At 39.3% G+C, this 13,901-nt stretch overlaps 1 protein-coding gene across 1 annotated transcript in view; it reads left to right on the forward strand.

Moving 5' to 3' along the window:
- LUZP2 (leucine zipper protein 2) overlaps positions 1-13,901 on the forward strand; it is a 509,386-nt gene that overhangs the window by 425,033 nt on the left and 70,452 nt on the right. The window contains exon 9 of the mRNA XM_047876647.1: positions 2,746-2,913. Within this exon, the coding sequence (XP_047732603.1) occupies positions 2,746-2,913 (168 nt within the window). The remainder of the gene's footprint in view (positions 1-2,745; positions 2,914-13,901) is intronic.

Genomic DNA, 13,901 nt, shown 5'->3' on the forward strand with positions numbered 1-13,901 from the left:
TCACAGCCAACTGGGGTGTCTGGCAGGAAAAATCTACAGTGTAATCAAGGAGCAGAGACAGAATCTAAGGTAGCAGGTCAAGTTCTTATGGTTCAAAAAAGAAATAAAATCAGGAGGTAAGAGGTTAGGAATGGGTTGAAACAGAAGAGCAAAGATAGTCCTACTACCGTGGCCATGAAAGGTGGTGAGCTGGAGGTTGTGTCATTGTGATGTTGATTCTGTCACGTCAGGAGACCTATGCAAACAGATGAGATTATCGCACCAAGTTCGGATCATTAAAAATATAACATATATGTACCTCTCCCCCCCACCCCTGTATTGTTCTAGTGGAAATTTTATCTTGCCTGAACAGCATTTGCTGGAAATTGATGTTCTAAGCTATTAACTTGATGCAGTTTATTATATAATTTCAGCATCCAAGTTCAGCCATTACTCAGAAATTTGTTTGCTATGGTGAAGTATACCTTAGGCCTATTATAGATCCAACTTTTATATACATAGTGTATTTAGAGGGTCCAAGGTATGAATGCAGTGAATAAAATAACCATCATTCCTTCCTGCATGATCTGAGGTGATTGAAAGTCTACATTTCAGAGGCACATTAACCTTGAGTCTGGGCCCAAACCTGCTGACTCTGTCATATTAGCTCTATTTCCATTGTCTTGCTATAATATGTGAGGCAGAAAACATATGTAAATTATTAAGTACTACCTGGAATATTTCACTTCTGACACAACACACAATGCCATCATCTTCTAGTCCATACTGACGGAAAAAAAGAGTCAGCCGAGATTATAACAAAGCACCAGTAGGGAGAGAAATTTGAACGATTATTTCATTTTTTTTTTTCATTGAGATAGCTTGTCACTCTCCTTCCTTGACATAGAGAAACAACACTTTCACTTAAGTGTTTAAGTCATTTATTCAAAACACTTTCTGGCGAGCCCCTTCTAATGTGTCAAGGATCATGATAAGTGCTAAGTACACAGTTTTGAACAAAATAGTCAATTTATACATGTGTGTGTATATATATATATATACATGCATAAAAATTAAAAATTAGAGATAAATTATATGAAGAAGACAAATACATGATAGAATAGAAAGGAGAAAGGAAAGAAAGTAATGGGGTGGAAGAAGGACAGGAAGTTAGGGGCTCAGGCGAGCAGACAAAAGGGACCATTTTGAGGAAAAATGTCATCATTCAACTTAGCCATGTCCTGTCCACTTAACAACACTCCTCCATCCTAGTTCTTATCAGATTTTTATGCTGTCTTAGATAACTTGTCAGGGAAATATTAATGAGAAGAAAATACACATTGGTTCTGTTTCTTATATATTTCCAAGTTGCTGCTCTTCTTGCTGCTTTGTTTTGTTTTTAATCTCTTGCTATCATGAAATAGATGTCTTAACTGATGTTCTAGCAAGACATTCTTTCTCGTCTTCAAAAAAAATCTTGTCATGTACCACAGAAGAGTAGGAAGCCCAGAGGGAGACCTTGGGAAGGATCTATACCATAGAACAGGAAAGAGGAGCAGACGCTACATGGAGGTGTATTCCTGGCATAGTGTATAAAAGACAGTAGATTTTTGAGGAGTATGCTACCTTATCGGGAAGACAACAGACTTCGCCATTCCACTGATCCGTGCATACACTGCATGTGCTGTCTCCACATGTGCCAGCTTGTCCAGGGATCTTGACGCCAGTAACTCATCTCTTCATCTCTCTTGCCCCAAACACCACATCTCATGTGTTGAGACAGATGGTTATGTAACATATTCCTATTTGGGCCTACATCCATACCCAAAATTATCCCTGAGTTACCATAAGATTCCTAAAAGTTGTAGGTCTCTATTTTGGCTCCGGGTGGGGGGTCGGGGGGGGGGGGGTGGGTCTCTCTGTGATTTGTACTCAGCTTTATATTATTATTATTTTTTTTACTCTATCAACTTTTAAAAATATTTTTAGCAGTGGAATCTGGTGGTAAGATGGGAGTTACAGATAGTTGTCTACGTTAGTTCAGTCTGCCTTATGATATAAACCAGAAAAAAAAAAAGTCTGAAAACCTTGAGCTTTCATTTCTTTAATTAAAATAGTAATAATGATACCAGTTTCACAGTTGTTAGAAAACATAAACTTATTTCTCACATGTGAAAGAGTTTGAAATACTGTGATATCCTATGCAAATATAAGAAAGTGTAGATTTTATAATTTACAATCACATCAGAGTAACAAGTACCACTTAACAAGGCCCATAGGAAGTAAGAGTTTTATAGAAACAAAATTTGTTTTCTCCAATATGTGGAGAAATTGAGTGGTGCTGCAGGCTAATCCGAGAAACACAGGGGCCTACATTGCCCCTGTAAATAATTTGTAGTAAAAGCGATTAATATTAATAGAAAGACGGCAGGTTTCTAAGGACGTTTTCTACTTGAAGATGACCCTAGCATACATTGCCTTGCCAGCAAACTATCGCTATTGAAATCATATCCATTCGAGTAACATGTCTTTCAATTTCAGTTTTCAAAACATATCATGAGACACAGCTCCTAAAAACAGACTATGTGTGCATTAAACAGCATGTCATAGTGGAATTTAGAAGTTAAGCAATTACATTTGAAATTGGTAGGCATTTGTGTGGGGAATGAGTGTAGGCTAGGAGGACAGGGAGAATCAAATCAAATAAAATCGAGGACCACCAGAACCACATGTTAACAGTTGTCATCTCTCTCGTTTTTTCCATAGGACTCACAGCTGAAAGCAATGAAAGAGACCGTCCATCTCTGCCTGTCAACTGTGTTCCGTAATCAACCGCCTCCCCCTTTGAGTCTAGCCAGAACAAATCCAACTCAGATGTCAGTTCCCCCTGGGACAATTGACAGTATGATTCCTGATGCAAGGACAAAAATCAAGGTACGCTTTAGTCATGCTCTGAAAGTATAATCAAATAATACACTGTCTTTATATTTTATTCTATGTGATCAGCAGAGTGGATCCAAGTAAGGTATCAAATTCACTGAGCGATTAGGAAGTAAGTAGAAGTTACTAACCCTTTGTAATGTCTTTGTGGTCACTTGGAGAATATTGGAAGACATCATTTTTTTCTAGAGAGCCAGTTGTTCTTTAGGCAAGATTACATAACTGTAAAATAATCGTCATTATTATTCCAAAATCTAAAATGATTTTAAAATAATATTTTAAGAGCATTTTATTTATAATAACTATAATCGCTTAGTATTATAATTTAATACATTTCTCATTATATAATTTTATGTTAATAATATCTTAATGATGATAATTATTTTATAATTTAAAATCTCCTTTTTTAAAGGTCTATTTATTTATTTTGGGAGAGTACATGAGCAGGGGAGGGACAGAGAGAGAGAGAGAGGGAGAATCCCAAACAGACTCCCAACATGAGACTCAATCCCACAAACCATGAGATCACCTGAACTGAAATCAAGAGTCAGACGCTTGGGGTGCCTGGGTGGCTAAGTCGGCTGAGCATCTGACTTCGACTCAGGTCGTCTCAAAGTCTGTGAGTTTGAGCCCCACGTCAGGCTCTGAGAGTTCAGAGCCTAGAGCCTGCCTCAGATTCGTTGTCTCCCTCTCTCTCTGCCCCTCCCCTGATCACTGTCTCTCTCTCAAAAAATTAAATAAGCATTAAAAAAAAATTAAAAATAAAGTTGGACGCTTAACTGACTGAGCCACCCAGGCACCCAAAGAAAACATCTTATACCACATACCAGTATGCACCAGAAGCTTAATATGGAAAATACTTTCTCTTGGGCATAATCATTATCATTCCAAAACTAGATCGTTTTTAAAAAAAAATTAAGTCCATAGTTTTCAACGCTTCCTACACGTGAGACTCACTTGAGATACTTGTAAGAAAATCCTCACCCTTGGTACTCCCCCCAAACCCATTAAATTATTTCTGGTTGGGCTCTACTCATCAGTAGCTTCTAAAAGCTCCCCAGGAGATTTTGCGAACAATTGAGTTAAGCAGAGCTTCCTCCAACTCTGCACCACCACACTCCCTTAGACAGGGCAGAGGGGCATTTGTTGCTTTTTGTTTCAGTTGTCAGAACCTCCTATTTACAGGCTCCCACTTAAATAAATCCTGAAAATCTGAAAGAGTTATTACAGAAAGTTTAGTTTCAGGCAGTATATTTGAGAGTGCCGGTTCTTTAATCACTTGCCTTAGGACCACTTACTATTACAATGAGTAATACTCATACTAATACAATGAGTATTCTAGGCGCAGCTGGTGGTCAGTTGGGTAAGCACCCGACTCTCGGTTTTGGCTCAGGTCATGATCTCACCATTACTGGGATGAGGCTCTGTCCATGCAAAGCCTGCTTGGGATTTTCTCTCTCCCTCTCTCTCTCTCTGCTCCTCCCCTGCCTGTGCACATGTGCACATGCTCTCTCTTTCTCTCTCAAAATAAATAAATAAACATTAAAAGCCCAGACACACCCGAGAACCACTGATGCAATTACACAGTGATGTAGTACATACATTTGGAGCTTTTTTTTTTTTTTTTTTACTGCTTATTCTGATTCCCCACATTTGGATTAAAAGAGGTGTGCACAGATGGCAGGTTAGAGAAATATTATTTTCTGAATCAAAAACAAGAGAAAAATCTAATGTTTTTAGCTGTTATCAATGTATGGACTGCACAGATTTAGTCTGTGTAATCTCATGTTTCTCTGTCAAAAATCATTTAAAGTATGTATTTCCATTTAATCTTATTCTAGTTTTATTGTATACCTAAGGATCTCTATAATGTTTAGGCCAATATTTTTCTTTATTTTTTCCTGCCTCTGAAAACTCTAGGTCTAAAGTGTTTATTTACTTAAACAAATTCAGGAAGAAAGTTGCATAATAATATATTTTTTATGTTTCCGAAAAACCCTGAAGAAATTCACTGAAACTGGTTACTGGTAAAATGCCCTGCTTCTCACACAATGTTACCCACCCACCAGGAAGCCACACTCTACTTCCTTAGTGTTGGTCTAAGGGAGGAGCAAAGGTTCAGCCTTATTAAGTCTGATGACTTTGGGCAAAGCACTTTGTAATTCTGTGGGCACACAACACTTGTCTCCAACTCAAAATATGTTTGTTTAGGCCCAATTAAAACTGGGCTCTCTATGACCCTGACTGTGTGAAGGAAATTACTGATTGTTACTTACCTGATTTATTATGAGTAAATGTAGGTCCTGTCATTGAAATAAATAATAAATATTTATTATTTCCCTTGGCTTATCACAGAAAAAGGTAGGAAGCATTTAGATGAGCCTGGTTTAGCAATTGCTCATTTCTCAAAAAAACAATAACAGAAAAATCCAATTGCTTAAGATAAAATTCAGTAAATCTAAGTTGATGTATTGTAGAGCATTCTAGTTTATGGATTGGCATTAAAAGCTTCTCTACGGTTTCTGGTTTGTCCTCATTCTTTATCTTTTCATTAGTGGTGGAGATTGTACTTTATGTGTACTTGGGGCTTAATCTCTGCAGGCATCTCAGATAACATTTTAAAAATCCTGAATGGTATGATGTCATATAGGGTGTATATAAGAGAAACCCTTCAGTCATGGAACCTTTTCTCTATATATATTAAAAAGGAACTTAAAATTTTTTTTAATGTTTACTTATTTTTGAGACAGAGAGAGAGAGAGAGAGCACGCACAAGTGGGGAGGGCAGAGAGGGAGACACAGAATATGAGGCAGGCTCCAGGCCCTGGGCTGTCAGCACAGAGTCTGATGCAGGGGTTGAGCTCCTAAATCAGGAGATCATGACCTGAGCCGAAGTCGGACACTTAACCAACTGAGCCACCCGGGCAAAAATGGAATGTTTAAATGAGGGCATTTAACGGGTACATCTTCAAAGTTGGCTAACTGCAGCCATGGGGACATGGTGATGTTATGCCTGTATAATTGTGAGAGGCTCACATCACTTGCCCTCTCTATGCTTCAGTTTCCTCAGTGCCTAGCAGAGTGTTGTTGTGACATGAACATTACAAATATGGGCTAAATGTCTTACTTAGGCTCAGGTCATGATCTTGAGGCTCGTGAGTTCTCTGCTGCCAGCACAGAGCCTGCTTCACATCCTTTGCACCCCCCGCTTTCTCTGCCCCTCCCTTTAAATGTTTTAAATAAACATTAAAAAATAAAAATAAAAACAAATAATCCCCCTGTTTCCACGATTTATAACTGGTCTCATCTACTTCCATTTGGTTTCTTAAATCTTCAACTTTTGAATGCTTTTTCCTGAAATCTGTGAAACGTTTTCAAGTAAGCTATTTTCAACTTACATCTGGAAACAGACAAAATGCCCCCAACCCTCCCCCAAAAAAATGTCATTTTATTTTATTTTTCTGAAAGAAGATTGATAATTCAGTCAAAATCGTCATTGTATTATCCATGTGTGTGTATATGCATATGTGATTCATACATACATACATATATTGTAATATACACATTATTACAATAAATGTAATATACACATTATTACAATAATGTAATATACACATTATTACATTAAATATATATATTGTTCACTGTGGATTTTAAAAGCACAGATTTCATTAGGTGGGAAGTTCAATATTACAAGAATCTACTAGCAAAAACCTAAAAAATAATTAGTGTGTTGATAACCTCCACTTTTTTAATTCTGGAGGATGCCTTTATATGTTTCTGCTGAGAACACTCGGTCAGGTCAGTCAGCCTCTTTTCCTTCATTATATTCTCCATTCTCTGCTTCTCTCTAATCTGAGTGAATTTTTTCTTGACCCTCCAAGTTAAAATTACTTATCTCTATTCTCAGTGGTTTGATAGCACAGTGTTTATCCCTCACAGCTCTTGGTCATACATTGAATACAGTGATGGCTACATATTCCTCTCTCCTTAAAGGAAATGACTGTGCTTTAGCTCCATGATTTGCTCTACATTTGTCAGTGTCCAGACTGATGTTTCTACAGAATTCATTTGAAATGACACTTGCTGTGTTTCCAGCCAGTTTGGGCTGTTACCACAAAATGCCATAGACTAGGTGCCTTAAATAACAGACACTAATTTCTCACAGTTCTGGAGGCTGTGAAGCCCAAGATCAAGGTGGTCCCAGATTCAGTTCTTGATAAGGGTCCTTCTTCTCTATTGTAGACAGCTGCCTTCTAGCTAAGTGCTCAAATGGTCTTTCTTAGACGTGTGTGAATGGGAAGAAATCTCTCTCTCTCTCTCTCTCTCTCTCTCTCTCTCTCTCTCTTTATATTCTTTTTTTTTTCTTTAATTTTTTTTTCAACATTTTTTTTTTATTTATTTTTGGGACAGAGAGAGACAGAGCATGAACGGGGGAGGGGCAGAGAGAGAGAGGGAGACACAGAATCGGAAACAGGCTCCAGGCTCTGAGCCATCATCCCAGAGCCTGACGCGGGGCTCGAACTCACGGACTGCGAGATTGTGACCTGGCTGAAGTCGGACGCTTAACTGACTGCGCCACCCAGGAACCCCTCTCTTTATATTCTTTATAAGGGCACTAATCCCAGCATGAGAACCCCACCATCAGGACTTAATCTAAACCTAATTACCTTCAGAAGGACCATCTCCTAATACCATCATATTGGGGGTTAGGGCTTTAACAGGAATTTTAGAGGACACAAATACTCGATCCATAGCAGTGCTCCTCTTCTTGGATATATTCCTTATTTGGAAGTTAGAGAACATATATTATTGAGTGCTCATTATGGGCTTATTATTCAATTAAATTGTTTTCCATCTGTAAGACAGGCCTGGGATCATCATTGGGGATGCAAATTTGAAATCACACAACCCTGACCTTTTGGACTCTGAAGGCTAATTCTCTGTAAAGAGAGAGGGGAGAAAAAATGCAAGGGGTATGTGGTAGGTCAGGACTTTGTTTGTTTTTAGTATTTAGAATTCAATAGCTTTCATTAAAGATAAAAACTAAGGAGACTTGGATTCAAAAGCACATGAGATTATGTCTTTGTTATGAGAGTATGTATTTTTTATGTAGAAAATGTTCCAACAGAGAGGCAAAGAGCAAAGGTTCAAGCCAGTAGCTCTGATCTGCATTTGAATAAAATAATTCTAAAGTGCAGTGGAAACAAGCAAACCAGTGACACTCTATTTCATTGATCCATGCAGGAGATGATGGTGATCTCATCTAGGGTGCAGAAATGGACACAGGGTTCCAGAGCTAATGGGGGCATAGAACTGCTATATATAAGTGGGATCCATAAAGGCAGGAAGTGAAGAACACTCAGTGCTTGCATTCATTCACTGTGATGCAAAAGGCAAGAGGAGAACTCAAATTGGTTTGTTTTTCAACATGCTAAGTGTTTGAGGTCTCTCATGCAATCAAATGTCTATATGCAGCAGACATTAAACATTTGAATCTGAAATTTAGGGAAGACATCTGAGTGCAAATAAAAGATTTAGCATTATCACCGTGGATGGCAATTAAATGTTGGAAGTAGATTAAGTTGCCTGATAAGACAGTGTGGAGTGAAAACAGATGAGAACCAAAAGGACATCAGAGAAGAGACATGACTTAAGTATGGTTTTATGTGTAGTTTAATAGTGGAATGTTTATGGTAAAAGAACACCTCTTACTTTTCATTGGGATATCCTCTCTTTATTGTATACATTTGGGCTGAAGACCATGACATTTTCATGCCATTTTTACCAGTACAAACCAACAGAATATGCGAGCCATTTTGTATATTTAGAAATGTGAATATTCCATGGCTCATGCCTGCTTTTAAAAGCTAACTGCTGGGGCACCTGGGTGCCTCAGTTGGGTGGGCATCTGACTTCGACTCAGGTCATGATCCTGTGGTCTGTGCATCAGGCTCTGTGCTGACAGCTCAGAGCTTGGAGCCTGCTTTAGATTCTGTCTCCCTTTCTCTCTCTGCCCCTCCCCCACTCACCTTCTGTCTCTCCCTTTCTCAAAAATAAATAAACATTAAAATATTTATTTTAAAGCCAACTGATAAATTTTCAGAATTTGACCTAGTCAGCTCTTAAACCACAGCCCTTATTAAATATTAATTATATACACTTACAATTAAGTAAAATTTACTATAAGCAAACATGGTAAATACCAAAACTACCACATTATGATATTATCTCTTTTCTTGAGAATATTATGTCTTTTGGGTCCAGAGAGTGAAAATACTACAGTGCTGTGCCACTGATACCTTTCCAATTCATATCCAATAAATATCAAGTTGATAGATTGAAAAATGAGTAGTATTTATGCCATTGAAATTGACAAACACTACAAATCAGGGTTCTTCTAACCCCAGAGTTAGTAAATAACACTGACCGTGTATGTATGAGTGTGGCTTATGTGTTGGTGCGTTGAATGTTTAAGATAGGTCTACTGGGCATCATAATATACAAACAATATGTGATCAACATATTTATTTTTGTCTTCTGCTTGTGTGGTAGAGCTACATGAATACTAAGTGCTCAGTAAAGGCAAAATAGTTATTTTTAAAAACTGCTCAATTAATGACATGTTCTGAAAAAAACTAACAATTTTTATATATTTATTATACTGTTTCCCATAATTATTTTCATTTTATTATAAAGTATTAAATGTGATTTTGTGTAAGTTAGGAAATATATAAGCGTATGAGGAAGAACAGGAGGCATATTACTAAAAGGTCTACTTTTAGGTGAAATAATATGAATTACTAATACAGCAATGCCATTGGTGTTTACAGTTGCATGATATGGAGGTTAAGAGCTAGGATTCACTTTACGCGGAGGTAATGATGTTTACCTCTGAGCGTTTCTGGGAACATTAAATAAGATGAGAAAAATGCCAGACACAGGCCTTGGCATGTTAGTCAAAGACAGTTCCCAGCCTCCTTCCTTCCTCTCTCCTCTCCTCTTCAGGGCTGATGTATCTGCATGCAGTACAGGAAGGTCTCGGCTTCTCTCTGCCTTTGTCCCTCTGTAGGGATGATCAGGAAGGTGTACGTGGGCCCTGCCTTCACCGTGACTCCAAGGCAGTGTGCCTCTTGGGGACTTCTGGGTCGTTCTCACCTCCCCACCACGGGGTCATCTTCCTGGTCCAAAACTCACCAGTTACCACATCAGGGCAGAGACCTTCAAAGGGAGAAAATATTTGTGTTTCTGTCCCACGTGTTTCAGCCAAGACCCTTGATGTTTCAAGGGGACTGCTGCCCGTGTAAAAGGCTGCACTTTTCATCAACATCTAAGAAATTTAATATAATAAAATACATAACATGAATACAAGGAAAATTATTATTTTTTAATGTTTATTTCCTTTTGAGAGAGAGAGAGAAAGACAGAGAGAGAGAGAGACAGAGCATGTGTGGGGGAGGGGCAGAGAGAGAGAGAGAGAGGGAGACACAGAATCCAAAGCCCACTCCAACTCTGAGCTGTCAGCACAGAGCACAGCCTGGGGCTCGAACTCATCAACTGGGAGATCATGACCTGAGCCGAAGTAGCTCAGGTAAGCTCAGGTTAGCTCAGGTTAGCTCAGGTTAGTCGGTAGCTCAACCAACTGAGCTACCCAGGTGCCCCGGAAAATTATTTTTTAAACAGAGAGCTAAGATTCACGAGTCATACAGACCAAGTAAAAATCTTTTTTCTGCAATATTCTAACTTTGAAACCTTGATCATATTACTTCTCTGAGACTAATCTTCAATATGTATAAAATAGAGATAGTAACATCCCCAGCCCTACAGAGTTGATATGAAGATTGAATAAGAAAATTCAGTATGGCATTCAGCATATGTAGTAGTGTCTAACACTGAGAAAGAGTAAAGGTATGAAATAAGTATTATATCTAGAAACCAGGATAACATTTGGGGAAGATTTAAAGAAAGTTTTTGAAATAGAATATTACTTTAATTAAAACAAAACCATGTGCCTTGTTTTAGTGTTCATATGTGAGTATAAGATACATCGATACATGTATCCAAATGAGTATAAAACTACAGTTTTTTTTTTTTTAGCATAATAGTATGGATGAAGTCTCACAATACATTTAATGTCAGTGATCATAATAGTAAATGCCATGAAGAAAGGAGAAAATTGAAAGGCAGCAGAAATGAAAAGCAATTCAGATTAGCAATCCTGATAAAATATGAAGAAATTGTGTTACAAAAATCCATTATTTCGTCCCCACCCCAGGCGGTTACCACCTTCTGTCTTTTTCTTTCCATGCAACTCACTGCCTTGGATTTAGCTGCAGTTTACATTGGTAAAGGTCACCACTGTGGTATCTACTTAATTGGACAAGGATGATTTGTTTTTTTGTTTTCTGTGGGTTTTTTTTTTCTAGTTTGTTAGAAATGCCAAAGTCATTCTAGGGCAACAGTCAACAGTGACCCTATTCTGCAGCTTAAAGGCATCCAAGCGAAAAATGTATTCTGTTTGGTGCCCGGCAGTTTAAAGCAAAGTGGATTTGTATTTCCCTCTCTTTTGCCAAAAATCTGTTGCAGTGCAATTTCCAAGAACTCTCAAAGCAGTCCACCTGGAATCATCAGAAGACCAAAGGTTCTCAACCTAGGCTGTATTTTTAATCATTGGGAGTTTCACTGACACCTGAGTGTCAACACTCAGAATTCTTATACAATCCAGCAAAAGAGCAGACTAGTTTGGGTATTATTCAAGGCTCCCCGATTATTCTAATTTACAGCCAAGTTTAAGAACTGTTAAGATCCTTACTCTAAGAATGGGGAAGGAGTATAAGAATTAAGCCTGCACTTTGCACACGCTTCCCTGCTTCTAGAAGAGATTTCTCAACCAGTTCAGAAGTTTTACACAGATCTGTTTTCTACTAGTTGTCTGCCATTAGCTACCCATTTAGTTACCTTAACATCTACCGGTTATTGGTGGTTTTCCATGCTACAGAAATATATTTTATATCTTGTGTCTAGGTTATTGTAAGGATAAAAAGTAACATATAAGTCTAAACCATTTTCGTCAAATTATAACATTACAACTCGGGAGTTTTGTTTGGATTTCATTTTTGGTCCTAGGAGGTCCTAATGGCTTCTTTGATTACTCCCCAAGAAGATATGGCATATATGTGGCAACAAAGTTAATTTTAAGTTAAAAATACATCATAGTTTACATGTTATTATATGAATATACATGTTATGTGTGCACAGAAATATTTGTAAAATTATGTTATAAATTATAAGACATACTTTATCTGGTAAATATAAACATTTAACCAACAAGGAAGCTTTGATGTATTCTTTTCAGTGCTGGTGTGCAGGTTTGTACCCTGCAATAGGCCAAAACCAAATCCTCATTAGCTCTCATTAATTCTTGATCCTTGATACATATACAATGAGAATATCACTTATAGAAATAAATTAGTTGAGCATCTCTGTGAACTTCTTTCAGAGACATTTGTTAGAAACATGAGGATATAATTCATTTAATTCATTTAAGCTGTTGTGGCGTAAATCTCCTTAACTCACAATATTACATACACTACATACTTAGCACGTTACCAAAGTTAAAAGAGAAACTGGACTACCAGGACCAAAGATATTACAGAGTGCATGAAATTCTGACAGTGAGAGCCAAGGTTTTCTTTAGAAAGGAGTGGTTTTCTTTAGAAAACCATTCTACTGAAAGATAACATGAGGGATTCTAGTCAAGATGGCGGCATAGGAGGACGCTGGGCTCACCGCGCGTCCTGCTGATCACTTAGATTCCACCTACACCTGCCTAAATAACCCAGAAAACCGCCAGAGGATTAGCAGAACGGAGTCGCCAGAGCCAAGCGCAGACGAGAGGCCCACGGAAGAGGGTAGGAAGGGCGGCGAGGCGGTGCGCGCTCCACAGACTGGCGGGAGGGAGCCGGGGCGGAGGGGCGGCTCGCCGGCCAAGCAGAGCCCCCAAGTCTGGCTGGCAAAAGCGGAGGGGCTGGGCGGACTGTGTTCCCACAACAAGCGCGACTTAGCATCTGGGAGGACATAAGTTAGCAGCTCTGCTCGGAAAGCGGGAAGGCTGGAGGACAAAGGGAGGGAGAGCTGCTGAGCCCCCTGACAACAGAGCTCAGTTTGGTGGGGAACAAAGGCGCTCGCCAGCGCCATCTCCCCCGCCCATCCCCCAGCCAAAATCCCAAAGGGAACCAGTTCCTGCCAGGGAACTTGCTCGCTCCTCGCAAACACCCAACTCTGTGCTTCTGCGGAGCCAAACCTCCGGCAGCGGATCTGACTCCCTCCCGCTGCCACAGGGCCCCTCCTGAAGTGGATCACCTAAGGAGAAGCAAACTAAGCCTGCCCCTCCTGCCCCCGTGCACCTTGTCTACCCACCCCAGGTAATACGCCAGATCCCCAGTATCACAAGCCTGGCAGTGTGCAAGTAGCCCAGACAGGCCACGCCACCCCACAGTGAATCCCGACCCTAGGAGAGGGGAAGAGAAGGCACACACCAGTCTGACTGTGGCCCCAGTGGTGGGCTGGGGGCAGACATCAGGTCGGACTGCGGCCCCGCCCACCAACTCCAGTTATACACCACAGCACAGGGGAAGTGCCCTGCAGGTCCTCACCATGCCAGGGACTATCCAAAATGACCAAGCGGAAGAATTCCCCTCAGAAGAATCTCCAGGAAATAACAACAGCTAATGAGCTGATCAAAAAGGATTTAAATAACATAACAGAAAGTGAATTTAGAATAATAGTCATAAAATTAATCGCTGGGCTTGAAAACAGTACAGAGGACAGCAGAGAATCTCTTGCTACAGAGATCAAGGGACTAAGGAACAGTCACCAGGAGCTGAAAAACTCTTTAAATGAAATGCAAAACAAAATGGAAACCACCACGGCTTGGATTGAAGAGGCAGAGGAGAGAATAGGTGAACTAGAATATAAAGTTA

This window comes from Prionailurus viverrinus, chromosome D1, assembly GCF_022837055.1.
Source record: "Prionailurus viverrinus isolate Anna chromosome D1, UM_Priviv_1.0, whole genome shotgun sequence".
Lineage (NCBI taxonomy): Eukaryota > Metazoa > Chordata > Mammalia > Carnivora > Felidae > Prionailurus > Prionailurus viverrinus.